Source organism: Hemitrygon akajei, chromosome 7 (assembly GCF_048418815.1).
Source record: "Hemitrygon akajei chromosome 7, sHemAka1.3, whole genome shotgun sequence".
Lineage (NCBI taxonomy): Eukaryota > Metazoa > Chordata > Chondrichthyes > Myliobatiformes > Dasyatidae > Hemitrygon > Hemitrygon akajei.
The window spans coordinates 111,983,241-112,001,224 of NC_133130.1; the positions used below are offsets into that span (position 1 = coordinate 111,983,241).

Consider the following 17,984-nt stretch of genomic DNA (forward strand, 5'->3'; position numbering starts at 1 on the left):
CAGTGATCATGGGGGGGGGGGGTCTGAGACTGGAGCACCAGTGATCATGGGGGGGGGGTCTGAGACTGGAGCACCAGTGATCATGGGGGGGGGTCTGAGACTGGAGCACCAGTGATCATGGGGGGGGGGGGTCTGAGACTGGAGCACCAGTGATCATGGGGGGGGGGGTCTGAGACTGGAGCACCAGTGATCATGGGGGGGGGGTCTGAGACTGGAGCACCAGTGATCATGGGGGGGGGGTCTGAGACTGGAGCACCAGTGATCATGGGGGGGGGTCTGAGACTGGAGCACCAGTGATCATGGGGGGGAGGGTCTGAGACTGGAGCACCAGTGATCATGGGGAGGGGGGGGGTCTGAGACTGGAGCACCAGTGATCATGGGGGGGGGTCTGAGACTGGAGCACCAGTGATCATGGGGGGGGGGTCTGAGACTGGAACACCAGTGATCATGGGGGGGGGTCTGAGACTGGAGCACCAGTGATCATGGGGGGGGGTCTGAGACTGGAACACCAGTGATCATGGGGGGGGGGTCTGAGACTGGAGCACCAGTGATCATGGGGGGGGGTCTGAGACTGGAGCACCAGTGATCATGGGGGGGGGTCTGAGACTGGAGCACCAGTGATCATGGGGGGGGGGGTCTGAGACTGGAGCACCAGTGATCATGGGGGGGGGTCTGAGACTGGAGCACCAGTGATCATGGGGGGGGGGTCTGAGACTGGAGCACCAGTGATCATGGGGGGGGGGTCTGAGACTGAGCACCAGTGATCATGGGGGGGGGTCTGAGACTGGAGCACCAGTGATCATGGGGGGGGGTCTGAGACTGGAGCACCAGTGATCATGGGGGGGGGGGTCTGAGACTGGAGCACCAGTGATCATGGGGGGGGTCTGAGACTGGAGCACCAGTGATCATGGGGGGGGGGTCTGAGACTGGAGCACCAGTGATCATGGGGGGGGGTCTGAGACTGGAGCACCAGTGATCATGGGGGGGGGGTCTGAGACTGGAGCACCAGTGATCATGGGGGGGGGGGGTCTGAGACTGGAGCACCAGTGATCATGGGGGGGGGGTCTGAGACTGGAGCACCAGTGATCATGGGGGGAGGGTCTGAGACTGGAGCACCAGTGATCATGCCGGGGGGGGGTCTGAGACTGGAGCACCAGTGATCATGGGGGGGGTCTGAGACTGGAGCACCAGTGATCATGGGGGGGGGAAGGGTCTGAGACTGGAACACCAGTGATCATGGGGGGGGGGTCTGAGACTGGAACACCAGTGATCATGGGGGGGGGGTCTGAGACTGGAACACCAGTGATCATGCGGGGGGGGTCTGAGACTGGAGCACCAGTGATCATGGGGGGGGGGTCTGAGACTGGAGCACCAGTGATCATGGGGGGGGGGTCTGAGACTGGAGCACCAGTGATCATGGGGGGGGTCTGAGACTGGAGCACCAGTGATCATGGGGGGGGGGTCTGAGACTGGAGCACCAGTGATCATGGGGGGGGGGGTCTGAGACTGGAGCACCAGTGATCATGGGGGGGGGTCTGAGACTGGAGCACCAGTGATCATGGGGGGGGGGTCTGAGACTGGAGCACCAGTGATCATGGGGGGGGGTCTGAGACTGGAGCACCAGTGATCATGGGGGGGGGGAGGGTCTGAGACTGGAGCACCAGTGATCATGGGGGGGGGAGGGTCTGAGACTGGAACACCAGTGATCATGGGGGGGGGGGGGTCTGAGACTGGAACACCAGTGATCATGGGGGGGGGGTCTGAGACTGGAGCACCAGTGATCATGGGGGGGGGGTCTGAGACTGGAGCACCAGTGATCATGGGGGGGGTCTGAGACTGGAACACCAGTGATCATGGGGGGGGGGTCTGAGACTGGAGCACCAGTGATCATGGGGGGGGGGTCTGAGACTGGAGCACCAGTGATCATGGGGGAGGGTCTGAGACTGGAACACCAGTGATCATGGGGGGGGGGGTCTGAGACTGGAGCACCAGTGATCATGGGGGGGGGAGGGTCTGAGACTGGAGCACCAGTGATCATGGGGGGGGGAGGGTCTGAGACTGGAACACCAGTGATCATGGGGGGGGGGGTCTGAGACTGGAACACCAGTGATCATGGGGGGGGGGGTCTGAGACTGGAGCACCAGTGATCATGGGGGGGGGGTCTGAGACTGGAGCACCAGTGATAATGGGGGGGGGGTCTGAGACTGGAGCACCAGTGATCATGGGGGGGGGGGGTCTGAGACTGGAGCACCAGTGATCATGGGGGGGGGAGGGTCTGAGACTGGAACACCAGTGATCATGGGGGGGTCTGAGACTGGAACACCAGTGATCATGGGGGGGGGGGGTCTGAGACTGGAGCACCAGTGATCATGGGGGGGGGGAGGGTCTGAGACTGGAACACCAGTGATCATGGGGGGGGTCTGAGACTGGAACACCAGTGATCATGGGGGGGGGGGTCTGAGACTGGAGCACCAGTGATCATGGGGGGGGGTCTGAGACTGGAGCACCAGTGATCATGGGGGAGGGTCTGAGACTGGAACACCAGTGATCATGGGGGAGGGTCTGAGACTGGAACACCAGTGATCATGGGGGGGGGGTCTGAGACTGGAGCACCAGTGATCATGGGGGGGGGTCTGAGACTGGAACACCAGTGATCATGGGGGAGGGTCTGAGACTGGAACACCAGTGATCATGGGGGAGGGTCTGAGACTGGAGCACCAGTGATCATGGGGGAGGGTCTGAGACTGGAACACCAGTGATCATGGGGGGGGGGGGGTCTGAGACTGGAGCACCAGTGATCATGGGGGAGGGTCTGAGACTGGAGCACCAGTGATCATGGGGGAGGGTCTGAGACTGGAACACCAGTGATCATGGGGGAGGGTCTGAGACTGGAACACCAGTGATCATGGGGGGGGGGGGTCTGAGACTGGAACACCAGTGATCATGGGGGGGGGTCTGAGACTGGAACACCAGTGATCATGGGGGGGGGGGGTCTGAGACTGGAACACCAGTGATCATGGGGGGGGGGAGGGTCTGAGACTGGAGCACCAGTGATCATGGGGGAGGGTCTGAGACTGGAGCACCAGTGATCATGGGGGAGGGTCTGAGACTGAACACAGTGATCATGGGGGAGGGTCTGAGACTGGAACACCAGTGATCATGGGGGAGGGTCTGAGACTGGAACACCAGTGATCATGGGGGAGGGTCTGAGACTGGAGCACCAGTGATCATGGGGGAGGGTCTGAGACTGGAACACCAGTGATCATGGGGGGGGGGGGTCTGAGACTGGAGCACCAGTGATCATGGGGGAGGGTCTGAGACTGGAGCACCAGTGATCATGGGGGAGGGTCTGAGACTGGAACACCAGTGATCATGGGGGGGGGTCTGAGACTGGAACACCAGTGATCATGGGGGGAGGGTCTGAGACTGGAACACCAGTGATCATGGGGGAGGGTCTGAGACTGGAGCACCAGTGATCATGGGGGAGGGTCTGAGACTGGAACACCAGTGATCATGGGGGGGGGGGGTCTGAGACTGGAGCACCAGTGATCATGGGGAGGGTCTGAGACTGGAGCACCAGTGATCATGGGGGAGGGTCTGAGACTGGAACACCAGTGATCATGGGGGAGGGTCTGAGACTGGAACACCAGTGATCATGGGGGGGGGGGTCTGAGACTGGAACACCAGTGATCATGGGGGGGGGTCTGAGACTGGAACACCAGTGATCATGGGGGGGGGGGGTCTGAGACTGGAACACCAGTGATCATGGGGGGGGGAGGGTCTGAGACTGGAGCACCAGTGATCATGGGGGAGGGTCTGAGACTGGAGCACCAGTGATCATGGGGGAGGGTCTGAGACTGGAACACCAGTGATCATGGGGGAGGGTCTGAGACTGGAACACCAGTGATCATGGGGGGGGGGGTCTGAGACTGGAACACCAGTGATCATGGGGGGGGGTCTGAGACTGGAACACCAGTGATCATGGGGGGGGGGGTCTGAGACTGGAGCACCAGTGATCATGGGGGGGGGAGGGTCTGAGACTGGAACACCAGTGATCATGGGGGGGGTCTGAGACTGGAACACCAGTGATCATGGGGGGGGGGGGGTCTGAGACTGGAACACCAGTGATCATGGGGGGGGGGGTCTGAGACTGGAGCACCAGTGATCATGGGGGGAGGGTCTGAGACTGGAACACCAGTGATCATGGGGGAGGGTCTGAGACTGGAGCACCAGTGATCATGGGGGGGGAGGGTCTGAGACTGGAACACCAGTGATCATGGGGGGGGTCTGAGACTGGAACACCAGTGATCATGGGGGAGGGTCTGAGACTGGAACACCAGTGATCATGGGGGGAGGGTCTGAGACTGGAACACCAGTGATCATGGGGGAGGGTCTGAGACTGGAGCACCAGTGATCATGGGGGGGGGAGGGTCTGAGACTGGAACACCAGTGATCATGGGGGGGGTCTGAGACTGGAACACCAGTGATCATGGGGGGGGGGGTCTGAGACTGGAGCACCAGTGATCATGGGGGGGGTCTGAGACTGGAGCACCAGTGATCATGGGGGAGGGTCTGAGACTGGACACCAGTGATCATGGGGAGGGTCTGAGACTGGAACACCAGTGATCATGGGGGGGGGGGTCTGAGACTGGAACACCAGTGATCATGGGGGGGGGTCTGAGACTGGAACACCAGTGATCATGGGGGAGGGTCTGAGACTGGAGCACCAGTGATCATGGGGGGGGGTCTGAGACTGGACACCAGTGATCATGGGGGGGGGGGTCTGAGACTGGAGCACCAGTGATCATGGGGGGGGTCTGAGACTGGAGCACCAGTGATCATGGGGGGGGTCTGAGACTGGAACACCAGTGATCATGGGGGGGGGGTCTGACACTGGAACACCAGTGATCATGCGGGGGGGGTCTGAGACTGGAGCACCAGTGATCATGGGGGGGGGAGGGTCTGAGACTGGAGCACCAGTGATCATGGGGGGGGGGGTCTGAGACTGGAGCACCAGTGATCATGGGGGGGGGGGTCTGAGACTGGAGCACCAGTGATCATGGGGGGGGGGTCTGAGACTGGAGCACCAGTGATCATGGGGGGGGTCTGAGACTGGAGCACCAGTGATCATGGGGGGGGGGTCTGAGACTGGAGCACCAGTGATCATGGGGGGGGGTCTGAGACTGGAACACCAGTGATCATGCCGGGGGGGGGTCTGAGACTGGAGCACCAGTGATCATGGGGGGGGGAGGGTCTGAGACTGGAGCACCAGTGATCATGGGGGGGGGTCTGAGACTGGAGCACCAGTGATCATGGGGGGGGGTCTGAGACTGGAGCACCAGTGATCATGGGGGGGGTCTGAGACTGGAGCACCAGTGATCATGGGGGGGGGTCTGAGACTGGAGCACCAGTGATCATGGGGGGGGGTCTGAGACTGGAGCACCAGTGATCATGGGGGGGGGTCTGAGACTGGAGCACCAGTGATCATGGGGGAGGGGTCTGAGACTGGAGCACCAGTGATCATGGGGGGGGGGGTCTGAGACTGGAGCACCAGTGATCATGGGGGGGGGGGTCTGAGACTGGAGCACCAGTGATCATGGGGGGGAGGGTCTGAGACTGGAGCACCAGTGATCATGGGGAGGGGTCTGAGACTGGAACACCAGTGATCATGGGGGGGGTCTGAGACTGAGCACCAGTGATCATGGGGGGAGGGTCTGAGACTGGAGCACCAGTGATCATGGGGGGGGGGGGTCTGAGACTGGAGCACCAGTGATCATGGGGGGAGGGTCTGAGACTGGAACACCAGTGATCATGGGGGGGGGGGTCTGAGACTGGAGCACCAGTGATCATGGGGGGGGGGGTCTGAGACTGGAGCACCAGTGATCATGGGGGAGGGTCTGAGACTGGAGCACCAGTGATCATGGGGGGGGGGGGGGTCTGAGACTGGAACACCAGTGATCATGGGGGGGGGGGGGTCTGAGACTGGAGCACCAGTGATCATGGGGGGGGGGGGTCTGAGACTGGAGCACCAGTGATCATCGGGGGGGGGGGGTCTGAGACTGGAGCACCAGTGATCATGGGGGGGGGTCTGAGACTGGAGCACCAGTGATCATGGGGGGGGGGGTCTGAGACTGGAGCACCAGTGATCATGGGGGGGGGGGTCTGAGACTGGAGCACCAGTGATCATGGGGGGGGGGTCTGAGACTGGAGAGTTTAACTATTTCCCTCGGCTTACTGGGTTCAAAGAAGAGTACAGCATAGCCCACGCTGCCTGCACTAAGCCAGACGCCAGATTACACTAAATCTCTCCTGACTGTATGTGGCCTACATCCCTCTAGACGGTGCATTTTCTACAAACTTGAACAGCACTACCGCATCTAGCCCCCCACCACCACTAGCCCTGCAAATCACTCCAGGCAGCCACCACCGAGCCAAGAGAACAACTTGCTCTGCACATCTCCTTTAGATTCTCGTCCCTCAGCTTGAAGCTGTGCCCACTGGTATCCGTAACTCTATCCTGGGGAAGAAGAATCTGACTACCTTCCCTACCGACGCCACTCAGAACTCTATAAACTTCCATCATGTCTCCCCCTCCCCTTTGCTGACCCTCTCCAACCTGGAGAGTTGCATCTGAACCTTCTCCAAAGCCTTTCTGTCGTGGGGCCACCACAGCAGCAGGTAACGTGCCCAGTGCTGCCTTATACACAACTGCAACATGAAATTCTATTACACTGCTGTGCAGCGTGCAAAAAAGAGTGAAATTAAAGCATTTGGCTATTATTCAGAGTAACATCCAATCGTCCAAAAGTTTGATTGAGTGAACTTGGCCTTTTCTCCTTGGAGCGACAGAGGATGAGAGTTGACCTGATAGAGTTGTACAAGATTATGAGAGGTGTTGATCGTGTGGATAGTCAGAGGCTTTTTCCCAGCGCTGAAATGGCTGACATGAGAGGGGCATAGTTTTCAGGTGCTTGGAAATAGGTACCGAGGAGATATCAGGGGTAAGTTTTTCCACAGAGTGGTGAGTGCGTGGAATGCACTGCCGGTGGTGGTGGTGAAAGCCGATACAATTGGATCTTTTAAAAGACTCTTAGATAGCTACACGGAGCTTCGAAAAACTGAGGGCTACGTGGTAGGGAAATTCGAGGCAGTTTCTGCAGAGGGTTATATGGTCAGCACACCATTATGGGCTGAAGGGCCTGTATTGTGCTGTAAATGTCTATGTTCAAAGTCCAGAGGGTGTTGTATTATCGGGAGCTTTACTACATTACTGAGACAATAGAATTCCAGTATATCATCTCAGAGCAGGATCTTGAAGTAAGAGTGTTCATCTGACAAAGGATACAGGACCTGTTTCTCCCCTGAAGATGCTGCCCGGTCTGCTGAATGGCTCCAGCACTTCTTCGTTCATCGAGCTGTGCCTGGACAGACAGCGCCTTTGACTGGGAAACGGGGAATTACGACTTAGGGCGGCGCAGAAGCGTAGTGGTTAGCATAATGCGTTATGGCATCAGCTGGAAGGTCAGGGTTCAATTCCCGCCGCTCTCTGTAAGGGGTTCATACGTTCTCCCCGTGACTGCGTGGGTTTCCTCCAGGCGCCGCTCCGTTCTCCTCCCACAGTCCGGAGACGTACCGGTTAGGTTAGTAACTCGTGGCCGTGCCACGTCTGCAACAGAAGCGTGGCAACACTCGCCAGTTCCCCTGCGCGTCCTCAACGAAAACACATTTCCCTGTACATTTTTGAAGTTTCTATGTACGTGTGAAAAAGAAAGCTAACGCAATGTTCATGACTGTCCAAGTCGTGACGGAGGCAACACAAAATACATCGAGCTGACTTGTGGGCAGAGTCGACTTGTGTTTGACCCACCCACAGGAACAAAGAAAAGTTTTGCAACGGTACAATCATGCACCATTCTCCAAACATCTGATGGTCGCACTAAAATCGGAAGTAGAACCAACCTCAGCATGTTGCACAAACCGCAGACTAGGGGAGGGACTAGGGGACCACTCACCAATAGCGTAGACGTGTGGCGGCAGAGTGCCCAAGGATTTCCCCTTGTATTTCTGAATGGAGTCCGATGAGTAGAGCTTAGCTATGTCATAGTACGGGTTCACTGCTATCAGTATGTTGGCGACATAAGTCTGCAAAGAGACACAGGAACAGGCACGTGAACGCTGGTACAAATCCACTCGAGGGCAGGCTCACAGCTGACACAAGGCAAAGAATCCAATCACCCCCTAAAGTTAAAATCATTACCTAACATCCAAAATACGCTTCAAAATAGAAGGCAGAAGGTTAAGTTGAGATGGGAAAGGATTATTAGGAATATGATGAGCAACATTCTCTACACAGAGATTATTTGGAAAACAAAGTGGTGGAGGCAGGTAAACATATAAAATACACATTTTTTAAAAAAAAATAGAGATCAGCATGTTAACAGCTTTTCCAGCCCAATGAGCCCAGGCCACCCATGTGACCAATTAACCGAGCAACCCGAACATCTTTGGAACGTGGGAGGAAACCACAGCATCTGGAGGAACCCTACACAGTTACGAGGAGAAGGTACAAACTCCTCAGACAGTGGCAGGTCACTGGCACTAAAACAACACCACGTAAACTGCTACTCTACTGTGTCACCCTGGAAGTGTATATGCATAGGAAACGTTTAGAGCAATACAAATACGAGCCAAACATAGGCAAATTGCATGAGATGCTGTTTACTTGGATTTTCAGAAGGCCTTTGACAAGGCCCATGCTTAGCAAGGTAAGGAACGTGGCATTACAGGCAAGTTACAGTTCAGAAGACTGGCTGAGTGGGAATAAAGGGAGCTTTTTCACTGCAGGTGACTTGCAGCTTTCCGCAGGGGTCTGTTATGTCTCACATTACATGTTAATGACCTGGATGATGGAATTGATGGCTTTGTGGCCAAGTTTACCAAATCTTTAAGTTTGCAGATGATACAAAGATAGTTGGAGGGGCAGGTAGTGTTGAGGAAGCAGGGAGGCTGCAGAAGGACTTGGACAGGTTAGAATAGGCAAAGCAGCAGCAGATGGAATCCAGTGTCAGGAAATGTATGGTCATTCACTTTGGCAGAAGGAATAAAAGCATTGACTATTTTCTAAGTGGGGAGAAAAATTCAAAAATCTGAGATACAAAGGGACTTGGGAGTCCTTGTACAGGATTCCCTAAAGGTTAATTTGCAGGTTGAGTTGGTGGTGAGGAAGGCAGAGGCAATGCTAGCATTCATTTTGAGAGGATTAGAATATAAAAAGGCAAGGATGTAATGCTGAGGCTTTATAAGGCACCAGTGAGGCTTCACTTGGGAGTATTGTGAGCAGGGTAAAGGTCTAGGCCTTTACTCACTGGATTTTAGAGGAGTAAGGGTGGATCTCTATGAAAGCCATTGAATGTTGAAAGGCCCAGACAGAGAGGATGTGGAAAGGATGCTTCCAATGGTGGAGCAGTCCAGGACCAGAGGGCACGGCCTCAGAATAGAGAAACGTCCATTTAGAACAGAGACGAGGAGTATTTTCTTTAGCCATAGGGTGCTGAATTTGTGGTATTCATTGCCAAAGTGTCTGTGGAGACCAGATCATTGGGTGTATTTAAGGCAGAGGTTGATAGGATTCTTAAGTCAGGGCATGATAGGTTACAGGGAGAAGGCAGGAGAATGGGGTTGAAAGAGAAATGGATCAGCCACGATCAAGAAGTGAAGCATTCTTGATGAGCCAAATAGCCTAATTCTACTCCCATAACTTATGGTCTTATCTTCAACAAAAAGAACAAGGTGTTCTACAAAATATGGTACGGTCTCCACAGAGCCCTGGTCTCAACATCAGCGAGGCTGTCTGGGATCACCTGGAGAGACAGAAGCAAGCGAGACAGCCAAAGTCTACAGAAGAACTGTGGCAAGTTCTCCGAAGTGCTTGGAGCAACCTACCAGCTGATTTTCTTATAAATCTGCATGACAGTGTACCTAAGATGCAATCTTAAATGCAAAGAGTAGTCACACCAAATACTGACTTGATTTCATTCTTTTTACTGCTTAATGCTCTTTAAAGTATTTTTTGATATTTAGAAACATTGCATTATTTTTGAAAGCATCTTCACTTTACATAACTTTTTTAACATGACAGTGTGAATGAGGGCAAAAACAGTGAGGTGGTATTCATGGGTTCAATGCCCGTCAGAGATCTAATGGTCGAGGGGAAGGTGCGGTTCCTCAAACATTCCGCGTGCCTCTTCGGGCTCCTGTATCTTCCCTCCAATGGTAGCAACAAGAAGGTGTGTCCTGGATGATGGGAGCCCTCAGTGATGCGGCTGAAGGTTCATGGAGATACACAGAACACGGCACGGTTAGCACAACGTTTTACAGTACCAGCAGCCCGGGTTCAACTCCCACCGCTGACTGCAAGGAGCTCACACCTTCTCGCCGTGATCACGCAGGTTTCCTCCGGGTGCTCTGGTTTCCTCCCACAGTTCAAAAGACGTGCCAGTTGGTGCAATAGGTTAGGTCATTGTAAATCACCCTGTAATTAGGCTAGGATTAAACTTGGGGTTCTGGGCAGCATGGCTCAAAGGACTAGAAGGGCCTACTCCGCACTGTATCTCAATAAAAAAAAATTAATGGAATAAGAGGATCTTGAGTGTAAACCAGTCATATCTGTGTTTTGTACTGCAGTAGCAGTAAGTCCCAGTAGGGGGCACTAACCCCCAAACCACAGCCACTCCAGTCTCCTGCTGTGTAAATGAACAGGCGTACAATTTCAAGGAAACTAATTCAGCAACATGATAGCACAACAAGAAACTTAATGAAATCTTCCTGAAAAGGATTTAATTAAAAGATGAATACATTACATCTTTAAAATAAAGAGGAGGCAGATTATAATGGCTGTCACGGATCAGACAATTATAAAAATTGCAAGCCCAAGTCTCAGCTCATGGTGTTTGACAGGAGGCACTAGCAGCTGTGGAGACACAAAACGGCCAGTAACATCACGAAGGATCCCACCCACCCTGCGCACAGACTGCTTGTCCCACTCCCATCTGGGAGGCTACATACCATTCACGCCAGCATCACCAGACTTAAAAATGGATACTTTCTCCAAGCAGTAAGGCTGATCAACACCTCCACCCATTAACTCATCACCCTAATTCCCCCAACGCCATTGCTTGATCATTTCCTGTCAAAGTCACCTTATGTTCAGACAATCCTGTGCCTGGCGTCACTTTACAGATACAAACTCAATGTTTATAAGCTAACATGTATTTATGTTCATTGTGGGGTTTTTTTGTGTTATTTTCTTTATCTTACTGTCTATTTTTGTGCTGCATCAGATCTGGAGTAACAATTACTTCATTCTCCTTTCTATCTACCAAGATTAAACAATCTTGAATTGAATTTGCAGAATATCCTGTGGTTATGTAAATTCAAGCAGGCGTTTTCCACTGAGGCTGGGTGGGACTACAACTGGAGGTCATGGGTTAAGAGTGAAAGGCAAAATGTTAAAGAGGAACACAAGGAGAAATTTCTTCACTCGGTGGAACGAGCTTCCAGCGGAAGTGGTGCACGTAAGCTCAATGTCAATGTTTAAGAGAAGTTTGGATAGGAACATAGATGGAAGGGATAGAGAGGGTAATGGTCCAGGTGCAGGTCAATAGTTTTAGGCAGAGTGATAGTTCAGCACAGACTAGATGGGCCAAAGGGCCTGCTTCTGTGCAGAAGTGCTCTGTTACTCTATGTTGGCCTGGGATCAGTGTGGGCCAAAGGCTCTGCGTCCATGCTGGAAATCTCAATCACTTTATCACTACCATTACAGAGCCACAACAGAACGAATATAGCCAGCTTGGACAAGGAGATGGAACGGCATCTTCACAGGGTGGCTTTTCTCAACAAGAATGAGCTAGTCCGAGATTTCACCCTAATGCAGAACAAGCTCTGTACTGCACACACACCCCTAAACTAAAAATTAGAGGCGAGGTCCTGGAAGTCCCCTACTCTGAGGTCAGAAAACCCTGGCCCGATTCCAAGGAATTTAAACGTGGCAAAATCAATTCCAGATATGTAAAATATAAATAAACCATCTGGCAAAGTAGGATCGAGAAGGTGGAAGTAGAGAAGGCCAAGTCCAACAAGGACATTCTCCTAGCAAAATGCTGGAGGAACTCAGCACCTATGGAAAAGAGTGCAGCCGACAATTCAGGCTGAAACCCTCTCCTGCCTGGTTTGGAACTTGGTTGCCTTAACCAACAGCCTGCTCCATCAGAGAGAAAAATCACAAGGCTTTGTGGTAACACCCCAGTCGTGGCACAGACATCCGTTAGGTTCCACAATCGTCTAACTGACAGAAGCAAAGATGCCCTCGTTGGCAATGCTGTGTTGGTTCTGTTGTACACTGTACTACCTAAACGATTCCCATTTCACCAGCCTGGTCCCAAACCCACAGGTAGCAACAGAATCACAAACATGAGAAAGTCTGGAGATGCTGGAAATCCAACACAACACACACAAAATGCTGGAGGCACTCAGCAGGACAGGGAGCATCTCTGGAAAAGAATAAACAGCCGATGCCCCGGGCCAAAACCCTTCTTCGGGGCTGGAAAGGAAGGGGAGAATTCAGAGCAAGAAGGAACAACAGAAGTTAGTAGCAATAGGTTTGTTGAAGGCTTCAAGATGCAGAAAAAGATTCCACCACTGATCACATCTTCAATAGTCACTGCCTCAAGGAGGGAAAATCTTTCAAAGAACACCACCATCCGAGCTGTGCCAACTTCACAGTCAGATTACTACTGCAGGCAAAAAGGCCCTTCAGCCCATCTAGTCTGTGCTGAACTATCAGCCTAGTCCCATTGACCTGAACCCGGACCATAGTCCTCCATACCCCTCCCATCCTCGTACCTAACCAAATCTCCCTGAGATGTTGAAATCCACCCTGCATCCAGCACTTCCACTGGCAGCTCGTTCCTCACCCTCACCACCCTGAGTGAAGAAGCTCCCCCTCATGTTCTCTTTAAACATTTCCCCTTTCACCCTTAACGCAGGACCTTCAGTTGTAGTCATACCCAAACCTCAGCATAAAAAGCCTGCTTGTACATCTCTCTGATGGAGGTTGTATACCTCTATCAAATCTTCTACATTCCAAGCAATAAAGTTATAACCTATTCAACCTTTCCCTATAGCTCAAGTCCTGGCAACATCTTTGCAAGTTTTCAACCTTATTTACATCTTCACTGTAGGTAGGTGACCAAAGCTACACACTGTACTCCCAAACTAGACGTCACCAATGTCTGAAACAACTTCAACTTAACATCCCATCTCCTGAACGCCATACATTGGTTTACGAAGGCTGAAGGGACAAACCCTTTCTATACAACTCTATCTACAGGTGACGCAACTTTCAAGTAATTATGGACCTGTATTCCCAGATCTCTCTGCTCTTCAGCGCACCTCAGTGCCCCACCGTTCACTGTGTAAGACCTACCCTCACTCTTGATGGCACTAAATTCCATCCCACTTTTTAAGCTCATTTTTCCAGCTGGTCCAGATCCCGGTGCCAGCTTTGACAGTTTTCCGCTGTCCACTACACCCCGAAATTTGCCGATCCAGTTTACCATGTCATCCAGATTGTTAGCACACATGACAAACAACAATGGACCTCACACCAATCCCTGCAGCACTCTGACCATCACAGGCCTCCAGTCAGAGAGGCAACCACTCTTCCACGAAGCCCGTGTCTAATCAGATTTACTAACTCATCTTGAATGCCAAGCGGCTGAACCTTCCTGACCAATTTCCCATGCCGGATCTTGTCAAGGGGTTAGCTGAAGTCCATGAAGACATCCACTGCCTTGCTTCCACGAAAAACTCTATAAAGATTAGTTAGACACAACTTACCATGCACAAGGCCACATAGACAAGCCTTAATCAGTCCTTATCTATCCAAATATATACATCTCCAGTCCCTTAGAAAAACCTCCTACAACTTTCCCCACTGCTGACGTCAGGCTCACCAGCCTATATCTTCCTGGCTTATCCTTAGAGCCTTTCTTAAACAATAGAACATTCTCTAACACCTCACCCGTGGCTAAGGCTGATTTCAATATCTCTGCTAGAGCCCCTGCAATTTTTGCACTTGCCTCCCAGTGTCTGAGGGAACACCTCGTCAGGCCCTGGGGATTTATCCACCCTAATTTGCCTCAAGACAGCAATCACTTCCTCCTCTGTAATCTGCATAGGGTCCACGGCCTCGCCGCTGATTTGCATCACTTCTGTTGACTCTGCGTCCAACTCTGGAGTAAATATAGATGCAAAAAAATCCATTTAAGATCTCCCCTGTTTCTTTTGGCTCCACACATCGATTACCACTCTAATCTTCCAGAGGACCAATTTTGCCCCTTGTAATCCTTTTGCTCTATACAGGCATGTCAAAGCCCTAGTCTGCCAGAGCAACCTCATGCCTTCTTTTAGCCCCCCGATTTCCTCCTTATACACAATTACCTTATTTGTTCCTTCCTGCCTGTATATGCTATGTACCTCCTCCTTTTTCTTAACCAGGGCCTCGATATCTCTCAAAACCCAAGGTTCCCTCATCTTGTTATCTTTACGTTTTTTTGACAGGTACATACAAACTCTGTACTCTCAAAATTTCACTTCTGAAGGCCTCCCACTTACCAAGTAGACCTTTGGCAGAAAGCAGCCTGCCCCAATCCACACCGGTCAGATCCTTTCTGATATCATCAAAACCGGTCTTTCTCCAATGTAGAATCTCAACCCATGTACCAGACCCATCTCTTTCCATATTTACTTGGAAACTAATGGCATTATGATCACTGGACGCAAAATGTTCCCCTTGCACAAACTTCGGTCACCTTCCCCGCCTCACTCCTTAACGGGAGATCTAGTACTACACTCTCTCTAGTTAGGACTTTTCTGTACTGATGAAGGAAACTTTCCTGAACACATTTAACAAACTCTTTCCCATCCAGCCCTTTAACAGTATTGGATCACAGTAATTATGTGGAAAGTAAAATCACCCACTGTCCCTACTATCAAAACCTGTTTCTTTGTCTGCGAACCCTCTACAAATTTGCTCCTTTAAATCCTATGGACTGTTGGGTGGTCTATAATCTCATTAGCGTGGCCATACTTTTCTTATTCCTCAGTTCCAGCCATGAAGTCTCACTTGTTGAGCTCTCTAGTCTGTCCTGTCTGAGCATTACAGTGACATTTTCCCTGACTAGTAATGCTACCCCTCCCACTCCATCACATCTAAAACAGAGCCTTGTATCACTGAGATGCCAGTCCGGACCCCTCCTGCAAGTTTCAGTAATGGCTACCATGTTATAATTTAACAGGCGAATCCATCTGCCTTTCCTACTCCTCACACTGAGATAATACGCGGCTCAGAACACTGGTCCCCACCCTGCTCAACACAGCAATTCCTGACTTTGCATATAGACTTAACGTCTTTCTCCATAACCACTCCACTATCTGTTCTGGCACCCTGGTTTCCACCCACAGCAACTCTAGTTCAAACCTGCGCGATCACCACCTGACCCCCGTCTTTCTGCTCTCCGAACCAACAAATCCCCTGTCGCGACAGCTCACCTCTTCTCCCCACAGAACCACACCCATTGGCAGAGACCTGACCACTGTGGCTTTCCTCTGCTAGGTTATTCCCCCGCCAACCTACACCTCCACCCAAAACAGCACCCAAAGCAGTGTAAACCTGGTGAGGGCAACTGTCTGCCTATTCCCTTTCCCCCTCCTGGCAGTCACACAGTTAACCGAGTCCTGCACCTTGGGTCTAACTACCTCCCTGTAAATCCCGTGAACCCACTAAACCTCCCGAATGATCCGGAGTTCATCCGGTTCCAACTCCTTGACACACTATTAGAAGTTGGATGCACTTCTTGCACGTGAGGTCGTCAGGAACACTGGAGGTCTCCCTGCCTTCCCACATCTCACAAGAGCAGCATTTCACTATCCTCTCCGGTACCCTCACTACTCTAAATGTGCAATAAGAAAGAATAAATAATGAGGAAAAAGTGCCCCTAGAGCCGAAGTCCCTCTTCTCTGAAGCATTGACGAACCAAAGCCTCGACTTCCCACTCCAACACTGGCCCGCTCATTCCACAGCCACTCCACTTAAACCTAACTTTTATCTACTGGTCCTTGCAAAGTGCCTAATTATATGCAACCCAATGACTCCTTGGGGACTGCGGCATACAAAATCTGCCAAATGCACCCCCCCACCCCTGCTTCTTTTAAACTCACCCTCTCCACCAATCCAATATTTTAAACCATGGCGCACAAAATCCTCTAATAGCTACTATCATAATTGTAATCAGACATATTATCACTGATTTAGATGATGAGAAATGTGTTGTTTTGTGGCAGCTATACAGTGCAAAGGCATAAAATTATTACAAATATCAACAGATAGTGCAAAGAATAATGATTCATTAAATAATCTTCATTAAAGAATAATGAAGTACTCATCGAAACCTGATGGAAGAGAAGATTATTCCGAGGTTATTGAGTGTGGGGGTCCTTCAGGTTCCTGTAACTCCTCCCTAATGGTAGTAATGAGAAGAGGGCATGCCCTGATAGTGAGGGTCCTTAATGATGGATGTCGCCTCCGTGAGACACTGCCTTTTGAAGATGTCCTTGCTGGTGGGTGGGGTTAGGCCTGCGATGGAGCTGGCTGTCTCTGCAGCCTCTTGCTATCCTGGGCTTTGGAGACTCTACCAGACTGCAAAGCAACCAGCCACAATGCTCTCTTGCATATATCAATTCGTTACAGTCTTCGGAGCCATGCCTGATCACCTCAAACTCCTTACAGAGGAGAGCTGACAGCAAGCTTTCTTCGTGATCACATTAATGTGTTGGGCCCAGGGTACACCCTTTGAGATGCTAACACCCAGGAACTTGAAGCTATTTACCCTTTCCAACCACCACTGAGCCCTTAATAAGAACTTGAGCGTACTCCCTTCCTGAAGCCCACAATTAGTTCCCTTGCTCTTGCTGATGTTGGGTGTGTACTTAATATTTCAATAATATTGTAAATATATTGTTTGATTAAGCAGTCTTTGTTCATTTAAATATTTCATTATGGGTTAAACAAAAGTACGTGAACGGCACGTCATCATGCCATCTGCGTGCGCCTTGCTAAAAGTAAAAATGAAACTAAGACCCGTTCTCCTGAGCTCCTGCCTTCTTCTTGCAATCAGCTTTGTGCTTTGAAGTTACAAAATTTAACAACATTGAGTGTGAGGTTTGCTGCGACATGACTCAACAGCCTACCTATCTCTCTCCGCCAGCCCTCTCATCACCATCTGAGATTCTACCTACTGTAGTGACGCCAGAGAATCTATAGAGCCTCGCTTCGCCACACAGTCACAAGCTTAGGGAGTGTCGAGCAGTGGGCTAAGCATGCGTTGTTGAGGTGTGCCTGTGCCGACTGTCAGCGAGGAGATGTCACACTCGCTGTGGTTTCTCAATAGAGAAGTCGAGGATCCTGTCGCAGAGGCCCATGAGGGAACGATGATGTTGAACACCAAACTGTTACAAGTTGTAATTTGGCAGGAGGTAAAGAAGCCTGAATTCCCACAGTTAAATTCATGCCACGACAGATCACTATAAACCTATCCAACGTCAGTCTCATCTATGCTTCCAGCACTACATTTGACTGGCCTGGGGCAGCAGGATGGGGAAGAGGGTGTGGGGACCTGCAGAACTCTGCTGGAAAGAACCTGTAAACTCAGCCTGCAAGCCACCACACCAACAACTGTGCAAACTGAGGCGCACATCATCGCTTATTCTCAGACTGGGCAATCAACAACGTGCAGACCCTGCACTGCACATCTGCACACGTGTAATTAAACAGCAGAAACGTGGCTTGGGTCTGTTCCAAACCGTGCGGCAACAATCTCCCTCTGTGGCTCATTTCAGAATCCGTAACACAGTGGGGATTTGGAGTT

The 17,984-nt window shown here is 51.7% G+C and overlaps 1 protein-coding gene across 4 annotated transcripts in view; it reads right to left on the bottom strand.

The window, feature by feature from the left end:
- LOC140730810 (unconventional myosin-VI) overlaps positions 1 to 17,984 on the bottom strand; it is a 322,637-nt gene that overhangs the window by 189,962 nt on the left and 114,691 nt on the right. For all 4 annotated transcript variants that reach the window (XM_073051731.1, XM_073051733.1, XM_073051732.1 and 1 more), the window contains one exon: positions 8,013 to 8,142. In XM_073051731.1, coding sequence (XP_072907832.1) covers positions 8,013 to 8,142 — 130 coding nt within the window. The remainder of the gene's footprint in view (positions 1 to 8,012; positions 8,143 to 17,984) is intronic.